This window comes from Acomys russatus, chromosome 12, assembly GCF_903995435.1.
Source record: "Acomys russatus chromosome 12, mAcoRus1.1, whole genome shotgun sequence".
Classification (NCBI taxonomy): domain Eukaryota; kingdom Metazoa; phylum Chordata; class Mammalia; order Rodentia; family Muridae; genus Acomys; species Acomys russatus.
Window position 1 is genome coordinate 16,491,680 of NC_067148.1, and position 19,220 is coordinate 16,510,899.

Here is a 19,220-nt window from a genome sequence, read left to right on the forward strand (position 1 = left end):
ATAATCAATTGATTGCTATGCCTGCACCACTATAATATGTAACATTTTAGTAATTTAGTGATAAGCGTGTATATTATCTATGAGAAGAGCTGAAAGCAGGAATCAGAATATGTAAGTCCTAACACTGACTTATAAAAACACTTGGGAAACCACATTGTTGTTACTAAGGGCAGGAAGAGGCTTAGGAATGAGAAAATAAGACCAAATATTGAAAGATAGTCCCAGGTTGTGATAAAAGACTTGCATTGTATTCCAAATACTGTCTTAGAATATTCCCACTTGGGAGAAGACACGGCACGTTTTGCATGGAGACATGCCATGGCTTTCCTCTTGCTTTTACAGGGCCCAGATTTCTTTTCCAGGTAAATAGCCATGCTCCTGTCAGCCATCACGGATTTTTTTTTTAATCCTGAACAGCTGCTTTTATATTCTTGCCCTACTGTCTTATTTGAGAATGGCAATCTGATCAAACCCATATTTTTAAAATTTATGTATTTATAGGCATATGGAAGAACAGTTTATAGTCTGAATCTGATTTTTTCCCCACTACAAATAGAAGGATATTGTGGAGTTTGGTCCTCTTTAAAAACAGCACCTTACCAGTCCCTTTCTTTCCTTTTTCTGTTTTCCTTTATTACTGATGACTTCATTCGACTTGAATTCAATGCTTCAGTTTCTTTGGGGTAAACTAATAGATTATGTATGCGATGTTTGCACCGTGTTGATTGAACTCATCTGGTGAGTTTGAATGCTGCTCTCACGTCCCCGCACCCAGCAGAAGCGTGTGCATGGGACCCCACCATAGCCTTCCTGCTTTACTAAGGAGCTGAGCATGATGCTCCCCCCACGAGAGCTGCAGGGAAGCAGAGCTGGCCCTTATTGTCTTTGGGGGGGTCATCTTTTTTAACTGAAAAAAGCGGGGGGAGGAGTAGAACTATTTTCAGGCATTTAAAATATATCCTGAAAGAAAATAAAGGTCTGTGCTTCCCCCACCACACACACAAGCATTTGTCTTATTTTTCTTTTAGATTTATTCTTCTGTTCAATTCTGGGTGTTCATGTGTGTCTGAATAGGGTACGTGAACATGAGTGCAGGTGTCCAAAGAGGCCAGAAGTGTCAGAGTCCCTGGGGTTGGAGTTAGGGGTGTCTGTGAACCTCCTGACATAGGTGCTGGGAATCAAACTTGGGTCCTCATAACTGCTGAGCCATCTGTTCCACCTCTGGGTTTGTCTTTTCTACATCAAAAGCATCCGTTGTTGATCAGTTGCCGTCTCAGATGTACCCATGAAGCCACGTGGCCAGTGCATACTCGCTAGCAAGGGACCACTGAGCCAACGTGTGGCCATACGTCTACTGCCTTGCCATCAAACAGAAGACCGTGTCGTAGAAGTGTGTTTATCCACTACTTTCTTTTTTTATATAACTCTCCAGCTTAATTTTCAAATGCTTTAATTTGCTTTTAGATAGCTCACCTTTTAAAAAGCAGATGTCTTCTTATATGTAAAGCTCAACTGTAATATGTGAGGACCTTACTGACATGCAAGGTTCTTCACATGAGGGCCGGTACCTACCCGTCCAGTCTACACTTGTTCCCCTTTCCACAGTCCCTCCCACATAACTCATAAACCAGAGAGTGGTTCTTATCCGAGCCTCAGGTCACCAGCATTTACTCTTACTAACTGACACGAAGAAGGGAGCATATATCATCTGTTATGTGTAGGGGGCAGAGCAAAGGCAGCTGGGACCTCTGCCTGCCCAAATGCACTTCCTGGGAAATGAATCCCAAAATTTGCTTGCTCTGCTTTCCTTACCTGGAATTTGCCTCCTCTTACCCGCCAAGCCATTGAGTGTCTATGATGTCTATAAATGCATAGAGCTGGATCAGTAGCTCTCAACCTTCCAATGATACAACCCTTTAATCCAGTTCCTTGTGCTGTGGTGACTCCCAGCCATAAAATGACTCCGTTACTACTTCAGAACTGTAACTTGGCTACCGTTGTGAACCCCAATGTAAATGTCTGATATGAAAGATATCAGGTATGTGACCCTTAAAGGGTCGTGACCCACAGGTTGAGAAACATTGAACTAGAGCGTCACCTCCTCTATGGAGCCTTCCACCATCAGTTTCCATGGCCTGATCTCACCCTGTCAACATTTAAGCACCCATGCTCCATAACCCCTGGGCAGACCCCTGTTGTGGCAACCATCTTCCTGGACCCTAGTTTTCCTCTTCCTCCAAGAATGTGACTCTTCCAGGCCAAGAATATCAGCTGTTCATCTTAACAGCGATCTTAATGCGAGGTCTGGCACAGCTGGGCACTCAACCCTTAAATGAGCCAGTGAAGTTCAAAGGCGCTCAGACCTGTATATCTGTTGTGTCTTTTTCTTCCCGGTCTGATTCGTGAAGCATAAGCAGAATCCTGATTCTGTTAAGATAATCATAACCAGTCAACTCAAACGAACAAGCTGCCCGAAGTGGCACTGGGAAGCTGTAAGTCTTAGGTAGACTCGGTGGCTAACACAGAGGGGCATGCCCCTTGGACAAGGAGCGCACTAGAACATTGAGGTGTCATCCGCCTGCCCCTACCCAAGGCTTTCACTTATTGCCACATCTTTCACCTTCTTTCCTTACCTATGGTCTAGTTTTACTCACATATTGACCTATAGCCTGCTGTCACCAACACACACACACACACACACACACACACACGTATATACTCCAAATGTTCTTGAGTTTTACTGAAAGGCATGCTGACACATGTCAGGCAGTCGTTTGTCACATACAACCTTCAGGTCAAATGACTGGGATTTGATCTCAAATAAGCAATGACATTTGAAGGAATGAAATACCCACATTAAAATTTAACCAAAACTTTATATATGATCATAAGAAGGAAAGTGGTGAGGCTTTTAATTGCTCTAAAAGGTCATGACATTATTTCACCTTCTAATTCTCAAAGCATTTATTAATCCCTAGTCAGATGCTTTGACCCTCGGAGTTCCCTCTCTCTCTCTCTCTCTCTGTCTCTGTGTGTGTGTGTGTGTGTGTGTGTGTGTGTGTGTGTGTGTGTGTGTGTGTGTGTGTGTAATGCCTTTTCTTTGCACATTTTTATTACTAATTTCACCATTTTCCTAGTTTACATTACATTGTCAAATCTTTCAAATTTAGATGACAGGCCCTTTAAATAGGGAAAGTAAAAGAGGATGTCATGCACCATGTGACCCTATCTATTCGTGTGCTACAGTGGCCGTCCCATGGCTGGAACCGCTGACCGCATCCAGAAGCTTCGGAAGGAGTATTACCAGGCTCGGAGAGAAGGCTTTCCTTTGTATGAAAACGAAGAGGGAAGATCACGGCCGTCTGACCATGACCTCCACTGGGTGAGCCCATGCCTGATTCCAATCATGAATTCCTCTCTACCAAAATAATTCAGAGCAGAAGTACACAGCCGGGTCAAGAAAGTCCTGTGCATATCGGGTTACTCTCAGCTTTCTTGAGTTTTATAGATATGAACATTGCCCAGGCCACAGCCATCTTCTCCCACAGAAGTTGTTTATATAAAGGAAACCACACAGCTGTGCTTGTTCATTCTATCTGCTCTCACACTTACTTCCTGGTGGCTACCTCACTGGTGTGGGGCAAGCAGATGTCAGCTTCTTTAGAGAAGACAAGGAATGCTTGTGTGCCTTCTCTTAGACCTTAAATAGTAGGCCTGGCATTAATAGACTTTGCAATACAAGTTGTCTCTTCTTTAGAAAATGGTTATTAAAGTAAAATTTAAGGGGCTGTTGTCAAAGATGCCACTTGTTTGTATATGAGATCTGAGCAATTCATGATTCCCAAATCTTACCAGTAAAATAGTATGACATGCCTTGAGATAAAAGTTCCCTTATCCCTCCCTTTTTGTAGGAGGACTCACTGTGCTAATTCATTCAGTGTTCAAGGAACAGTAAAGGATGCTGTCATCCCTGAAGGGACACTCCCATATCTCTGGGTAGCACCATTCTTTTCCCTGTCTCGTAAGTCTACCTACAATATGCCCCTAACTCATGAGCACCCACAAAGATGCCCCAGATGATGAGAACTTGTCAGCTACAGGGCCCGACTTGCAGCTGGCACTCAACGCATATACAATCCATATTACAAGCATTAGCTCTTGGTCCTGTTATTGGAGCAGAGCTGAGTGTGGTCACTGTGACGTCCTGCCTGTAACCTATCCTATGTATCATCTTGGATGACTGGTGCCTCCTACTCCCCCATCTCCGTAGAAAGACAAGCGCTTTAAAGGAGAGTTTCCTGCTCTGGTTTCACACATATTTTTGCTCACAAGATCAAGGTGTGGAGAATGTACCTAATTCCCTTCAGTTTTCACATCCGCATCCATGAGGTCATGAAAGTCATGCGGACCAAACATTAGTTCAGCATCTCTCCATTGTTGTTCAGAAAAATGGTGATTCTTCAGGCCAGGAAGGCCATAGAAGGCAGTTTTAGAACACTAATGGAGCCAGGGAAGGTGGCACACACCTGTAATCCCTGCACTGAGGAGACTAAAGTTGGAGGATCAGGAGTTCAAGGCCAGCCTCTTCTACATGGTAAGATGGAAAGCAGCCCGAGGTGCGTGAGATCCAGTGACAAAAAAACAAAACAAAGCACAGTGGCACATGCCTATAATCCCAGCACTGGGGAGGCAGAGGCAGGTGGATCTCTGTGAATTCAAAGCCAGACTGTTCTACAAAGTGAGTCTAGGACAGCCAAGGCTACACAGAGAAACCCTGTCTCAAAAAACAAAAACAAAACCCAAAACCAAAGAAATGTATAGACACATCTTAACTGAAGTACAGTGTACATATTGATAATCCAAACCCAGTAGTGTCAGCCTTTTTGGAGAGAGGGATGTCAAGTCTATGGATCCTAACCAGTAACTATTTAGGTTTTACACAGATGTTAGAATTAAACAGAATGACACTTACAGTGATGGGACAATGTGCCTTTTAGATTCTCAATAGTAGAAAAGAAGGATTTCTAGGGAATAACAGATGCAATAATAATTTACCTTGTCTCAAGCTTGGTCCTCATTGATTTACTGCCTTAGACAAGAGCTGTGAGGCATTCAATACACAAAGCTCAGACTCCCTTAGCAAACCAAAGAATGGTGATAAAGTGATTACCACTATCCCAAGAACAGAACACCATGTGCAAAGCTCTGAAAAGTGTTTATTAATTCCTATGAGCACAGTAAGAAAGCCACTTTCGAATGACTATCCTTTGGCCTTTTTTGTTTTTACCTTATTTAAAGATTTCTTTACTTTGAGCAGAAAGGAAAGATGCTAAGCCTCCACTGAATCTGCAGGTGAAGCTCCCAGACTCTGAGCTGGGGATGGGGGAGGGGCCAGGCCCTTCCCAGCCCCCTTTTCTAATGGTTCCCTTTATACCAAACAAACTTGTAACCAAACAATTTAGTGATTGAAGAAGTATCTATTTTAATTTGTGTTTCCCATGCTCTGGTGAGTTGAGCCTTGCCAAATGTGACTGATTTCATGTTTCCCAGACAATTTGAGTCTAAGGCATCCCAGAGGGATGCTGGGAACTGCACTGTCATAAAAGACAAGTGTTCTCTGTGATCGCCTGAGATACTCCAAACTGCGGGTGAGAATCTCAGCATCACTTCTCTCCCTATGCCAAAGAAAAACACTGGCACCTTTTGTCTAGGCAAGGCCTGAGAAGTCACACCTTTGTCTCACTTCATTTGGAGAGATCTAGGGGAGCACATTTCGAAAGTCAACACTTCATTCTGCCTCTCTCATGAGACTGCAGTGTCTAAAGTAGGCTGGTCCTCAGCACCACGGGAGTCCCTGTTAAAGTCAAATCAAGGGACAGGGAAGCAGAGATGCCCCTAACTAATCTCTAATTCTCTGGGTAATCAACAAGGATTCTGGGTTTCAATACTCAATAATGGAACTTGAGCCCTGGTCCCTTTCTCTTCCATGAATGTCTAAGAAGGCCACATCATCCTCATCACGCTCATCAGAAACATTTTATAGACTTCGAGCTTCCCCAGCACTGTGCCACAGTCAGGTCAAGAGGCCTCGATGGTCCCCTAAACCATCTTATTACAGAAAACTTCTGAGCTACTGAGAGAGGACATAGAAAGATCAATCGCTCTGCAACTAACTTTCTCCATTGCTCTCCTTAGAACCACTCTACAGATAGATGCTCAAGTCCCTTATTCAAAATGCTACAGATTTTTTTAGAGCCTGCATGCTTTCTCCTGTATACTTTGGAGCATCCCCAGACTATTCTAATACCTAATGCGGTGTCAATAAATAGCTTTTGATCTCTAGAACTTAGAGAATTAGGACAGGAAACTATATATGCGTGTTCAGTGATACGCATGCATGTCTGTGTGAGTGCACAGGTGTCATTCTTCAGGCTCTGCTCACCTTTGTTTTTCTGGGGTGGCAGAGTCTCTCACTGGTCTTGGATCACTTAGGCTGGGATGGCTGACCTAAAGATTTCAATAGTCTCCACTTCCCTGTCACTGTGATTATAAGCACATTCCACCATGCCTGACTAATTATTTTTAATGAAGGCTCTAGAATAGAACCTGGGTTCTCATGTCAGCAAGGCAAGTACTTTACTAATAGCTAGGCAGATGCATTACCTCTCCCCCAGTGATTACTTGACTCTATTTATATAGCTGTCCAGCTGTACTCTCAAACTAGATTAAAAATAGGGCAGAGAGAAAGAAATTATCCTCACAAAGGTCTTTAAACCCAAAATTATGAAAATGTTTGCTGAAAAGATTATTCAATGAATATTTTAAAATATTTTTCTCAATGGGACTGACTTTTTTCCCCTTTGATACTACACACAGTCAGTGGCTTGAGCCTAAGACACCTCTCACAATTTCTTCTCTGCATTTCTTTTCTATGGTCCCTATCTCCTGTTCAATTTTAATAAGTACATATTTCCTCAATTTCAATAAATATTCATTTTCTCAGTCTCAGTAGAGGCCAACCATTGGCAGCAAGAACATGGCATTATATCCACTTTAGAGGGACACACAATCTAGCTAAGAATTTCATGTCTCTAAGCCAACACTCCGTAGGACAATAGGATATATGGGAAATGTTGGAGCCAGCCTCTGTATGGTCTCAGAGCAGACAGCTGGATGTGTTGGGCGCAGTCAGCTGCGGACAGGTGCTCTGGAGGATATTTAGGCAATTCGGGACTTGCCTCAGTCAACATATTTTATTCTTCTTCTCTCATGTCAATGGTATATTTTTCTTCTCCAAACCAAAATAATAGTACCCATAATAACCTGCCTGATTTACTCACTTCATCTATTTTAAAAACAAGTGAACACACAGAGATTACAAGGTTTGTAAATATGGGCTCGAGAGCTGAAAAATTGTTTCCATCAGCCTTCTTTGTAGCTCTTTTCCCATCCAGGCTCTGAAAAGCTATAAAGAATCGGTCTAGAGAATTTCAATGGCTCCCTGTGAAATGGCCTGGTGGGTTTTTATAGGCTCAATTAAGTAAGCAAGATATGCTAGCTGTGAAGTGTTAACATTTGCCAGGAGAAAAAATGGTACCTGCTATCTGCTGATATTTTTATTTTCCGTAAAACTTGTTAAGGCTGTCACTGTCCTCTGGCAACAGGCTGTCTCTTTTATTAGCAGATAAAGATTATCTGCTTACTTAATAGCAGCATGAATATCCTGTAAGTAATTTTGGAAATGGGATGGCTCTCAGTTTTCTACAACTGCCCATACCTGCCTCTATTGTTGCCTTCATCATGAGCTGCCTAATATGTGGTATTACTACTCTCCCCCCTTTTGACGGTCTTGGCTAAGTTAGAAGAATGTTTACGTACAAAAGAGTTTATAGACTCTTTGATGAGAATAAAGGAGAACGTGTGTGTGTGTGTGTGTGTGTGAGAGAGAGAGAGAGAGAGAGAGAGAGAGAGAGAGAGAGAGAGAGAGAGAGAGAGAGAGAGAGAAACCTGGTAGTGGACATATCTAAGCCCTAACATGACATGCTAGTTTCCACTGTCCTAAAAAACAAAAACAAAAACCCACAACTTGATATCACATCCTTCTAGGAAGGGAATTGGCTCAGGCGCAGGCACAGTGTAGTTGCAAACAAAAGGAGTGGCTGGGTTAACAAAGGAAAACACTTGAAAAGGATTTCTCATTCTGTTGGGGTCTGGATTCAGGAACCAAGTTGAAGGAATATGCTCAGCAGCTGACCTGCAGAGTGAAAGGTAAACATTTGCACTCAGAAGGGAGGGATGACACAATGCTGAGGTCATGCTAACCATCTTAAGACAGAGATTGAAGGCAGATACACCATAGGCAAGAGGCATCCTTGACACAAGCTAGAGTCATTTGCTAGGAGGGAACCTCAGCTGAGAAAACTCCCCTACAAGATTAGCCTGTGGACAAGGCTGTGGTGCATTTGCTTGATTGAAAGTTAATGGGAGGGACTACTTCACTGAGCGTGGTCTCAGCCTTGTGCTGGTAGGCCTGGGTGCAGTAAGAAAGGAGGGTGGATAAGTCGTGGAGACCAGGACAGTAAGCAGTACTCCTCCATGGACTCTGCACTAGTTCCTGCCTCCTAGCTTGAGCTTCTGCCCCAACTTCCCTCCATGACGGACTATTCCCTGGACAGGTAAGATGGATAAACCCTCTCCTCCTCCCCAAGATGCGTTTAGTGACAGCATTTCATCACAGTGATAGAAAAGTGACTAAGACAACAAGCAAATGCAAAAATAGTTGGAAGATTGTTTTCTATTAGGAGATAGATAACAGTGTGAGCTCCTACTGCCAACGGTCCGGTACCAGAGATGAGACTTTCAATGTATTTTCTTTGTATGTTCCTTGAAGGCAACTCGTAAAAACAAATTGCACTGCCCAATATGATGACTCATGCCGGTCATTCTAGCTGAGAGATGGAGGCAGGAGGATCAGAAGTTCAAGGTCATCCTTAATGCCCAACAAGTTTGAGACCAGTGTGGTTCTGCAAAACCTTGCCAATAAATAGATAAATACAAATATCCTTGCTGAGTGAGTTTTCATAGGTAAATTGTGCCTGGTCGCCAAAGAGGTTAATTTTATTAAAAGCAAAAGCCAAGCAAAAAATAAAAATAAATAAAGATAGTAATAGTTATGATTAGTTGCCTGACTCTTATGTTGCAAAGAATGGAAACCTGATTTCAATTGCTTAAGCAAAACTGCTGGTCCCTGGGAAGAGCTGCCCACAGGCACTGCTGTCCTCTGGAGTGGCTGCATCCAGCTCCTGCAGAGTGGCCACTGGGAGTTTCTCCCTCCTTCAGCTTCCCAGTTCTCTCTGTAGGCACTGTTCTCAGGGCTAGGTAGTGGCAACGCGGCCATCGTTGACTCTGTGAAAATTCTCACACCCAGCAGATGCCAGAATGTGCTAAAAATGATATTCAGTGAGGTGCTCGTGGCTTGATTGGCTTAGCCTAAGCCACCCCTCAAAGACAGAGTAACCAGAACTAAGCAAGAACAGGGTTATAAGGCAGAACCAAAAAGTCTATAGGTAAGTTTGGGTGAGAAGGACCCCAGGAGACATTGGAGTACCATTAACAGATGGGAATGGAAGTCAGGGACAATCAGGAGTTATCTAAAACAACTTCAAATTCTAATCAGATCAACTTTATCATCTGACATTTTTAAAGATCTCATGTTTATGCATTTTTTTTCCTGTTTATTATTAATTAGGAAGAATTGGGGCTGCCCACAATTTCCAATTTGTTGTTCTTCTGTTCTTCTTTGCTACATAAAAAGATAACGATTCAGCCGGGTGTGGTAGCACATGCCTTTAATCCCAGCATTCGGGAAGCAGAGGCAGGAGGATCACTGTGAGTTCGAGGCCAGCCTGGTCTACAAAGTGAGTCCAGGACAGCCAAGGGTAGTGCCTTTAAACTATCCAAGATCTCAAGTGAATTTTTCTGGGCTATTCATCTGAAATTAGCAGACTTCTGGCTTTAAAATTGCCTGAAGAGAGTGACATTTTTGGTAAACCTTAAATATAAGAGTTATAGAAGCAACCAGATTCTTCGAAGTAACTAAGGAAGCTTGCTTCCTTTAGACAGAATTGGTCATATTGCCTTTATAACTGCACTGGATACTTTTATGTCACCTTGACATGAGCCAGAGTTATTTTGAAAGGAAGAAATTTAGCTAAGAAAATGTCCCTTCTTCTTGATTAATGATTGATGCTGAGGGCCCTGTTCACTATGTGAAGTGCCCCCTTCCCCTGGCGCTTGGTCCTAGCTGCTATAAGAAAGCAGTCTGAACAGCCATCAAGGGCAAGCAAGTCAACAGGGCCCCTCTGTGGCTTCAGCTTCAGTTCCTGCCCCCAGGGTCTTGCTTTGAGGCTTGGCCCTGACTTCCCTCAGCAAAGAACTGTTACGAGGAAGTATAAGATGAACTAAATCCTTTCCTTCCCACAGGCTTTTGGTCATGGTGTTTTATCATGGCAATAGAAGCCCTAACTAAGACAATAACATACTCATTCTTGAGACGCATTCATTCTTTTATTAAAACCTTGAAGCCACAGAATGAATTAAAAACCTAAAGCCATTAACAGTATGTATGCAGAGATAGCTGGAGTTGGCACCTGCATCAGCTTCCTGTCACCGTTACAAAATGCCTAAGATAACTAACTTTCAAAAATTAAAGTGTCCCCTGGGCTCACGGTACTGAATTACACTTCTAGTCATAATCACTTTGGCCCATCATTTTAAGCCTGTGGTGAGCTACCAAATCATGGCAGAAGATGAGGAGTAGCACAACAAAAACTGCTTAACAGATGGCCAGGAAACCAAAGAGACACATCTGGGCCTGAGCTGCACAGTACATTCCTGAGGCACAACCACAGGGACCAAAGTACCTCCCAGCAGGCCCTCCCCTTAAAGGCTCTATGCCTTCCCATAGCATCGCCCTGGGGACCAAGACTCTAACACGTGGGTCTTCATGGGCCAGTCAAGATTCAAGTTCCTTCCATATAGTAGTCATCCCTTACTTGGTAGGTTAGCTCTATGAAGCTCCATACACAGTAGCCTCCCCAATGGTCGACTCTACCCACAGATCACTATCTCCCTCAGAGCCAAAACAGCTGAACTGAAAAATGTAAATGATGTCAAAGCAGGGAAAAACAAACAAAACAAAAACAAAAAAAAAACCAAAAAACCTATATAAGAGAGGAAAACCTACTGCCTCTGTGAGTTAGGTGGCTTTAGCAAAACCTGAAGCTTGGTTGAACTAATCGTTGGTAAGGCATGAAATGCCGGTTTATTGGCTGGAATTTATTCACCTAGATTTCAGTAAAAGATGACTGCCGAAGAAAGGAAATAAAAGCAATTGAGGATTTTCGCAGTTCGCAGTAGCAGCTTTAGCCTTTATGTTTCTATGCTACTTTCACAGGAACACACTGCCATACACGCTACATGGAGGAAAAGCTGGGCCATATAACATGTGAGTGTACCTCCAGCTTTTACACTGTACAATCAGTCATCTTGAAAGGAGGCAACATGTTCACAGGCGATCCCCAACACGGAAATAAACTGTGTTGAAGAGACATCTAGATGCTGGCAACTTAGAACTAGACATGGATTTTTTTCCGGTAGGGCGGGGAAAGGGTTGTGGGGTTCCCAAGGCAGCATCCAAATATTCCACTAAAACCCAGGCACGTTGTACTCATCATAGTGTCATTGGCTGGAGCAGCAGCAGAGAGCCCCAGAGACAGAGGAAGAGAAGGACATTTTCTCCTTCCTTTCCTGGACACGTAACAGTGTCTCCCATAACTCCCTGAGCTTTAAATGCCCCTGACTTCTTACATCATGATTCCCCACTGAAGCCCACTCTTCCTCCTAAAGTCCAGTGCTCAAATTTACCTCCACCCCCCCCCCACTCCCCAGAATTTACCATTTTGTCAGTGTTTGCCCCCAGAAGTCCCCATCAAGTTTGTAGAGGAAGTATAGGATGTGGGATGAGAAAACCGACAGGTGCAAACTCTCCCCACAATGGACTCCTGGGTCTGTTCCCTGTCACTATGTGACCCCTCCACCAGCCTGTGCTTTCTCCAAGGCTTCTCTTTGTACGGCCCAAGTTTTGTCACATGGTCTTGTCTGACTGACTTCCTGTGATCAGCAATCTGATTCTCAAAATGGAACCTATTTCTTCAGTAAACTCGTCCTCACATCCTCTAAAGGAAACTCTTTGTTTCTACATCTGCCTTCTGGGAGACATGGCACCAGTTACAGTAACACAGGCCATGATTCATCGGCCCTGCTGGACCAATCATCTGCCCTGGAAGACAGACACCCTGATTCGCTCTGTCCATTCATCCTGTCTTTCTAACGCAGAAAGGGTCTGAGCACTGTTTGTTAGAAATGTAGCGGGCAAGCAGAGCATCTCAGCATATTTCATTACATCAGGATCATAAGTGATTGCCTGAGTTTGCATCAAGGTTACATATAGCAATTACCAACTGGGGGCATGTGGGTCATTTTCTACTTCTCTGTCTCCTTTAATAAGCTGCTGATGGCCCCATCTCATATAAGTATGGGAACAAGTAGATGATGGCATGAAAAGCACTCTCAGTGGCACCTGGCATGTAGGAAGTGTTCGATAAATGTCTTCAATAGTCGGCATGCCAAGGTGTTTGGAAGCCATCCATTCAACTGGCTAGACAACCATGTCTCTGTAATCATTATCTGCTCTCCTTTGACCTCTGTTCATTCTGGAGTTCTGGGCCATGGTACAGCATACACTGCATCATAGGAGGCCTTACAGCCCCACTCACTGTGCTACTGCTGAGAGGCACAGGGTGACTTCAGGTGGTGACTGTTATCCTGTCAGGGTTAGTAAGCACTATTTTGGCAAATTCCATTTGCTCCAAAGGTCAATATCTATTTTCCTCTCTCCCACACATATACTTTTCTTTCTAAGGCCCAGTCCTTTCATCTTTGACCCTGGGGCATCCCTAATCTTTTTAATGAGCTTATGCAAAAATCAAAGGCCAACAGAAAGTTGACTTCAAATAGCATCCCCCTTCCACTCTTGCAAAAACCCCAAAGCAAAGAAATGTCAACTGCAGGCTGAACTAAGAGTGAGGATGAAATACAGAGAAGTACACACAAATTATTTGTTTACTAGATTATGCAAGGTCAGGTTATTGATAGCAATGACATCATCTATTCAGTGCCTACTCAACCCAGTCTCCTATAACATATTCCAAACAAAGAGGCTGTAACATAGACACTATGTGGTCCTAGTGCACAATGATAGAAGTAAGACTCTGCCCCATCATCACACTCATTAACAACACTGATTTCAAATGTTGGCCACCTCCCACAGCAAAGAGAAGAAATGGGGGATGGGCAGTTCCTGGCAGATCTTGAGAGAGAGAGAGAGAGAGAGAGAGAGAGAGAGAGAGAGAGAGAGAGAGAGAGAGAGAGAGAGAGAGAGATTTTGTGTCTCCCCTTCTTTAAGCATTCATATTTAAACACTCTCAAAGCTGTTTTCTCCTCCTCTGCTTTATGACTCTTCATCACTCTTAATTTTCTTTTGAGCCTAACAAGACTGAACCAAAATCCAAGTTTGGTATTGTTTTCTCAATTCGCTTTAAAAGTTTAAATGAAATCGTTCTTTTTATGTTGTAATCAAATAAGTCAGCCATCCTTGGCTCTATCCCAAACCTAAATAACAAAAAAGCAGAAAAATGAAAGTTCAGAACCACATTATTTTTCCATAATATGTCAAAAAAAAAAAAAAAAAAAAAAACCCCAAACCCTCTATGCTACACTTACATTCAAATGAAAAAAAAAAAAGAAGAACCCTTTCTGCCTCTAATGAGCAATTAATTCCAGTTCAGGATGTCGAGTTTAGAAGAAGTTAAGTTCCCCAAACCACAGCCGTTTGTGTTGGATCATGCTTAAAACCCCAAATTCCAACTTCTCAATAATAACATTCTTTTCTTCCCCTGCAATGGGAGAAATGACCACTTTATGTAATATAGGAGGGACCATAGCAGAAACCCCTATGAATTCCAGATTGCCTAAACAGTTCCCAAAGCTGTTTAAAATCAGTTGGATGTGTTTTGTTTTAACAGAGCTAAAAAGGCCTAAAATAAACTTTGGGTTCTAAATCAAAAGGAGAAGATGATGTTTAGAGTTAAAGATATGAAAATCCATCTAACTAGTATTTGTAGCCCTTCAAGTTGAGAACAGTTCAGAACGTGAGGGCCATGGCATCTTCCTAACTATAAGCCACTTGGGTCACAATAATGGCCATCTTGTTCTTTCTCTTAAGAAAATGTTGGCGTCATAACCATTCTGAAGTATTACAACATTTGGTTCCTATTTAATAGAAACTATTCTGATGTTGTGGTGGGAAAAGGAAAATTTATAGAAACCTTGCCTTTTGGATTCATGGGAAAGATACTGAATCAGAGAAAACCCTAAAATGGCGGTCGTCACTACCACAGCATTGGCATTGCCAATCTCCATAGGCACGGTGGTGGCTTTTGAATGAAACTATGAGTCATACCAGAGTCTGTGACTTTGCAAGCTCTCTCAGGTCTCTCATCCATCACGGTTTCATTGTGAGCCTTGAAATCACGATGCTAATTGTGTTTATGAAAATGTATAAAATCTGCTACCATTGATTTCTAGCGAGGCTAACAGGTCAGACTTCCCATTTGTTTTAGGAAACAATCTTAAAGGATGACAGGCTATGATGTGGTTGTCCCAGGCCACCGAGGAGTTATTTCCTTTCCTACTTTCAAGACTAGAGTTAGGTAAAGTTCATGAATCTCTCTTCAGATGATTTAGCTGAGCTGTGTCATCTCTCACTCAGCTTTTCCCCAAGCTTGGCTCCATTACTCAGGCAGCACATGTGCAAAACGTGCTGCCTGCAATTCTTCAATCTTTTGTCAGTTATTCGCCCAGTGAAAATGTACATCAGACCCAATAATGGCAGCATCCAGGCTTTCTAAAAGCAGTGGAAAATTCTCATTCTCTCTCTCTCTCTCTCCCTCTCTCTTTCTCTCTCTCTCTCTCTCTCTCTCTCTCTATCTATCTCTCTCACACACACACATGTGTAAACACACATGCACAAACACACGTGTGTGTGTGTGTGCATGCGCGCACATGCTCATGTGATACATGTGCACATCAACATATTAATACTTTAGACTTTCCCCCTCAGAGAAACAGCAGGAAATGTTGTATGAGAAAGTCATCCCCCTTCATGATCTGATGTCTTTTCTCTAATGAACCTTCTGGCTCACACTGTAATAATGGATCCCCCCAAACCATGTGGCGACATCTCCATTTTTCAGTTTTGCTCTCCCATCATCACTAATTGCTAGCGTCCCAAATTGTTTCTAAATAGAAGATTTCATTTAGCTTCTTAGATCTATCAGGTAGTTCGTTCTCCTTCATCTGTTCAGCGTAGACCAGGCTTCCTGTTCTCTGAAAATTTCCCTTCACAGTACTTTCCATGTTTAAATGCCCAGGCAGCCTGTAGGCATCACTCTTCTATATCTCTGTGTGGTCGTGAGGAAATCAGAGACTCACATTCCAGGCCAGGAAATCATAGTCTCGCAATTAATGTGAGTGATGTTAGGAAAAAAATTTTTTTCAAGCAGTTTGTAAATTAGTGATGAGGGGAAGATGCTATTGCGTCTAGGATCCTGTTTGTGGTGTGGGTGTGGCTTTAAACGGCGTTTGACATTCCCCAGATTCAGAAAGAGGAGAACTTTCTCTTTTCTAGAAGTAGATGCAGGTATGTAAAGTTTAAAAATGCCATCCTAAGTTCACAGTGAAAAAGGTGTGGGGAGCTGACAAACAGGTAAAAAACATGAACACTTGTTTCAAGCATTCAGTGTTTCACCTGGACTCATACCAAATATCTGAATCCTCTCCCATTTACAATCTCCGAAGGTTTTTCTTACAGATTTTCTTTCTAAAATAAGAAGAAAACCTATGAATATCCTAACATCATTTAAGGAAAATAATAACCTGATTTTACTTTTGTTTGTCATTTTGGGCCTAGGACTAGAAAACAAAATTTCAAAGCATGTGGTTGCTTAGCTAAGCATTCACTCATTCATTCATTCATTCATTCATTCATTCATTGGGCTTCCATTCGATGGCAATTTTGCACCAGAAATTTACTAGACTCCAAAGACTCAGAAGTGAATAAGGAATCCAAGTCAGTGAGAAGGGCAGACAGGAAACATCACTTCATGTAATGAGATATTTAGGAGTAGTTGCACAGGAAATAATTGGTAAGTGGATGCATAGGAAAGAGAGACTAACCAGGAATTAATAAGACAGATTTGCTTTTATCTCTATGAAGCTTTCCCTTGTGTGCTTGGCCTTTCGTTATGTCTGCACTGAGGGCAGTCTTCCTCAGAGCAGACTTCTGCATCTAGCAATTGCCCTCTGCAATTTATGAACAAATATAAAGTAGCTTTTAGCATATGTCCAATAATGAGACTTTTCTTGAAGTCCAGCCTCTCACTCTAGAGGTTTAAACATTCGTGTACCGCAGCAAGCCCAGTTAAGATCTAAATCATCCCCAGAGGCTCATTTTTCAAACTGAGTCTCATGGCTTCTTAAATGATCATGGGATCAATTAGTTGGACACTATTGTCATTTCTAAACTATTTGAATAAACTAAACTAAAATGTTGGGATTCTAGGGTGGGGTTGTTTCTGACCAAATACATGTGCAAACACACACACACACACACAGAGAGAGAGAGAGAGAGAGAGAGAGAGAGAGAGAGAGAGAGAGAGAGAGAGAGAGAGACAGACAGAAAGAGAGATAGGGAGAGAGAGAGAGAGAGAGAGAGAGAGAGAGAGAGAGAGAGAGCCTGCCATGACGTAAATTACATCTTTTATGATTTTAGAAAGCTGAATGAAACCTGTAGTCTAGACTCTAAGTTACCTGTGTGATTGTTAATCATTTCATTTAAAAGGACTCACGTGGTATTTGTTTCAAACTAGGGATTCAGAGAATTTTTGTGAATTAAGACTAAATAAATCCTATCGGAAACAGACAATGTATGGCGGAAACTGTCTGGGGTGTGTCTATATATCAAGACAACAGATAGATATAAAAAGACAGATGCATACACATGTTTTAAATAAGTTCAGTTCCACAGCCAATGGTTTCATGTAGCTCTGAAGTCAACAGTGTGAAAGAGGACAAAGCGTAGACAGAAGCAATGACAGTACACAACACCTGGCACACTTTCAGCCTTTTTCTTTTTCAGAAAATTACTAATTTTTCTCTTTTTTCTTTTAGTTCATCATCACAATAGTCCCTGCTAACTCTTAAAAGTTAGGTAGTTAGTCTTTCCTTTGCAGTTTGTCCTTGGCATGTTTCCCCTCTATTCATCCTGTCCCCGCCCCCCCTTCCAAAAAAAAAGGACAGTTTTACCTTCTTCCACTTGGTTTGCAGGAACAGCAGCATGAGATGGCTTTGTGCCTGCTTCAAAGACATTGCTGGAGAACTTCAGACATATTTTGGGAGAATGGGCACTAGATTCCATACTTTATCATCTAAGTAAAGAAATTTGATGGAAAGACAAGTGCTTCTGCATTACATACCTGGAGGAAACAAAAAAAAAAATCATTTACCTTCTCTCCTTGGCAAAACAAACAGGAGCAGTAATCATAGGGCACATAGAAAGGAATTCGGGGGCAGTCCACATGTCAAAGGCATAAGGAAGCTTTAATCTCAATATGTCAACTTACATTTAATTGTCTAACAGTTTTCATAGGAATATGTTGCAGAGTTGGCTGTTTGTACACACAAATTGTATAAATAAATTCAGGCACAACTTAACAAAAAAAAAAAAAAAGTTAGGTAGTTAGGACTGGGGCAACAGCTCGGCAGTTAAAGTACCTGCACAAACATGAGGACCAGAGTTCAGAAACCCAAGGAAAACTCCTGGTGACATCTGGAAACCCAACCCCAGAACACAGAGATGAGCGAGCCACAGAGCAAACCAGCTCCAAAGACCAGTCATGTTGGGGAGCACTGGGTTTGACTGAAAAAGCCTTCCAGGTTTAAAAAAAAAAAGTAGACAAGTGAGCAAGTGGACAATGATTCTCTCATCAACCTTCCTCCATGTCCACATGCACCCACATATGTGCACTCACACACATACAAAACATGCATGGACATGCACATCACACATCCATACATAGGTGAGAACTGGAAACAGAAAAGGTTTAGGTAATGATGAGAATTATAAAGTGAAAATAAAAAGCATCTTTTGCCTGACTATGCAAGAAATGAAAAGTTTGTGCTACCCTCTTTTTTTTTTTCCTGCTGAGGCACACATACACAAGAATATCACATGCAATAATTAAATTAGAATTTTTTCTCACTTTCTGCTACATTGTAGACAATTTAATATTGAATGTACAGTGTTTTCTAGAAAAGATACACAGTTATCATTTCAATATTTTACCATTATTTGACATTTCAATTGTTTTCATAATTTATTATATGTAATGTAATAAGCTTTATAAATCAATATTTATGTATTTATTTTATCATAAGTCAATATATTATTTATTTTTAAAACCTTGCTAGAGATTACTCAAATTGTCCCTAGGAATTCCCATGGCTATGGATTTATTACTGTAGTCAATAACTATTTATGGACTGTATTTTTATACTTTTTATAGCAGCTCTGATGTTTTCATTTTTTCCTAGACTTTTCCTTTTTGTTTGTTTTCATCTATTAATTACAGCAGTCTAGCCTAGTGTTTTTTGTATAGACCAGGCTGGCTTGGAACTCAAAGGTCTGTCTGTCTCTCCCTCCCCAAGTGCTGGGTTTAAAGGTATATACTACCATCCCTAGCAAAACTGAGCATTTACAAGTTCTTTGGATTTTTTTTTCTGTGTATGAATTTTATGTTTTCCTATTCCATTGGATCCTAACTTCTACACATTCTTCATGTGGAAGAATATTCGGCCTTTCTTTGCAAATACCATCTAAATATCTCTTCAACTCAGTCACCAGCCTCTTACCTTTCTGGTACTTCAAAAGGAAAGGGCCCTTAACTTGTATAACAAATGATGCACAAATCAGCCACACCTATGAAGTCTTCAAATGGTATCCACACATCTCTCAAGATGAGCATGTGGTGTGCTCTCTTTTT

At 41.8% G+C, this 19,220-nt stretch overlaps 1 protein-coding gene across 1 annotated transcript in view; it reads left to right on the forward strand.

Moving 5' to 3' along the window:
* The window catches only part of Pard3b (par-3 family cell polarity regulator beta), a 979,071-nt gene that overhangs the window by 875,243 nt on the left and 84,608 nt on the right, over positions 1 to 19,220 (forward strand). Inside the window, exon 21 of the mRNA XM_051153919.1 lies at positions 3,247 to 3,382. Coding sequence (XP_051009876.1) covers positions 3,247 to 3,382 — 136 coding nt within the window. The remainder of the gene's footprint in view (positions 1 to 3,246; positions 3,383 to 19,220) is intronic.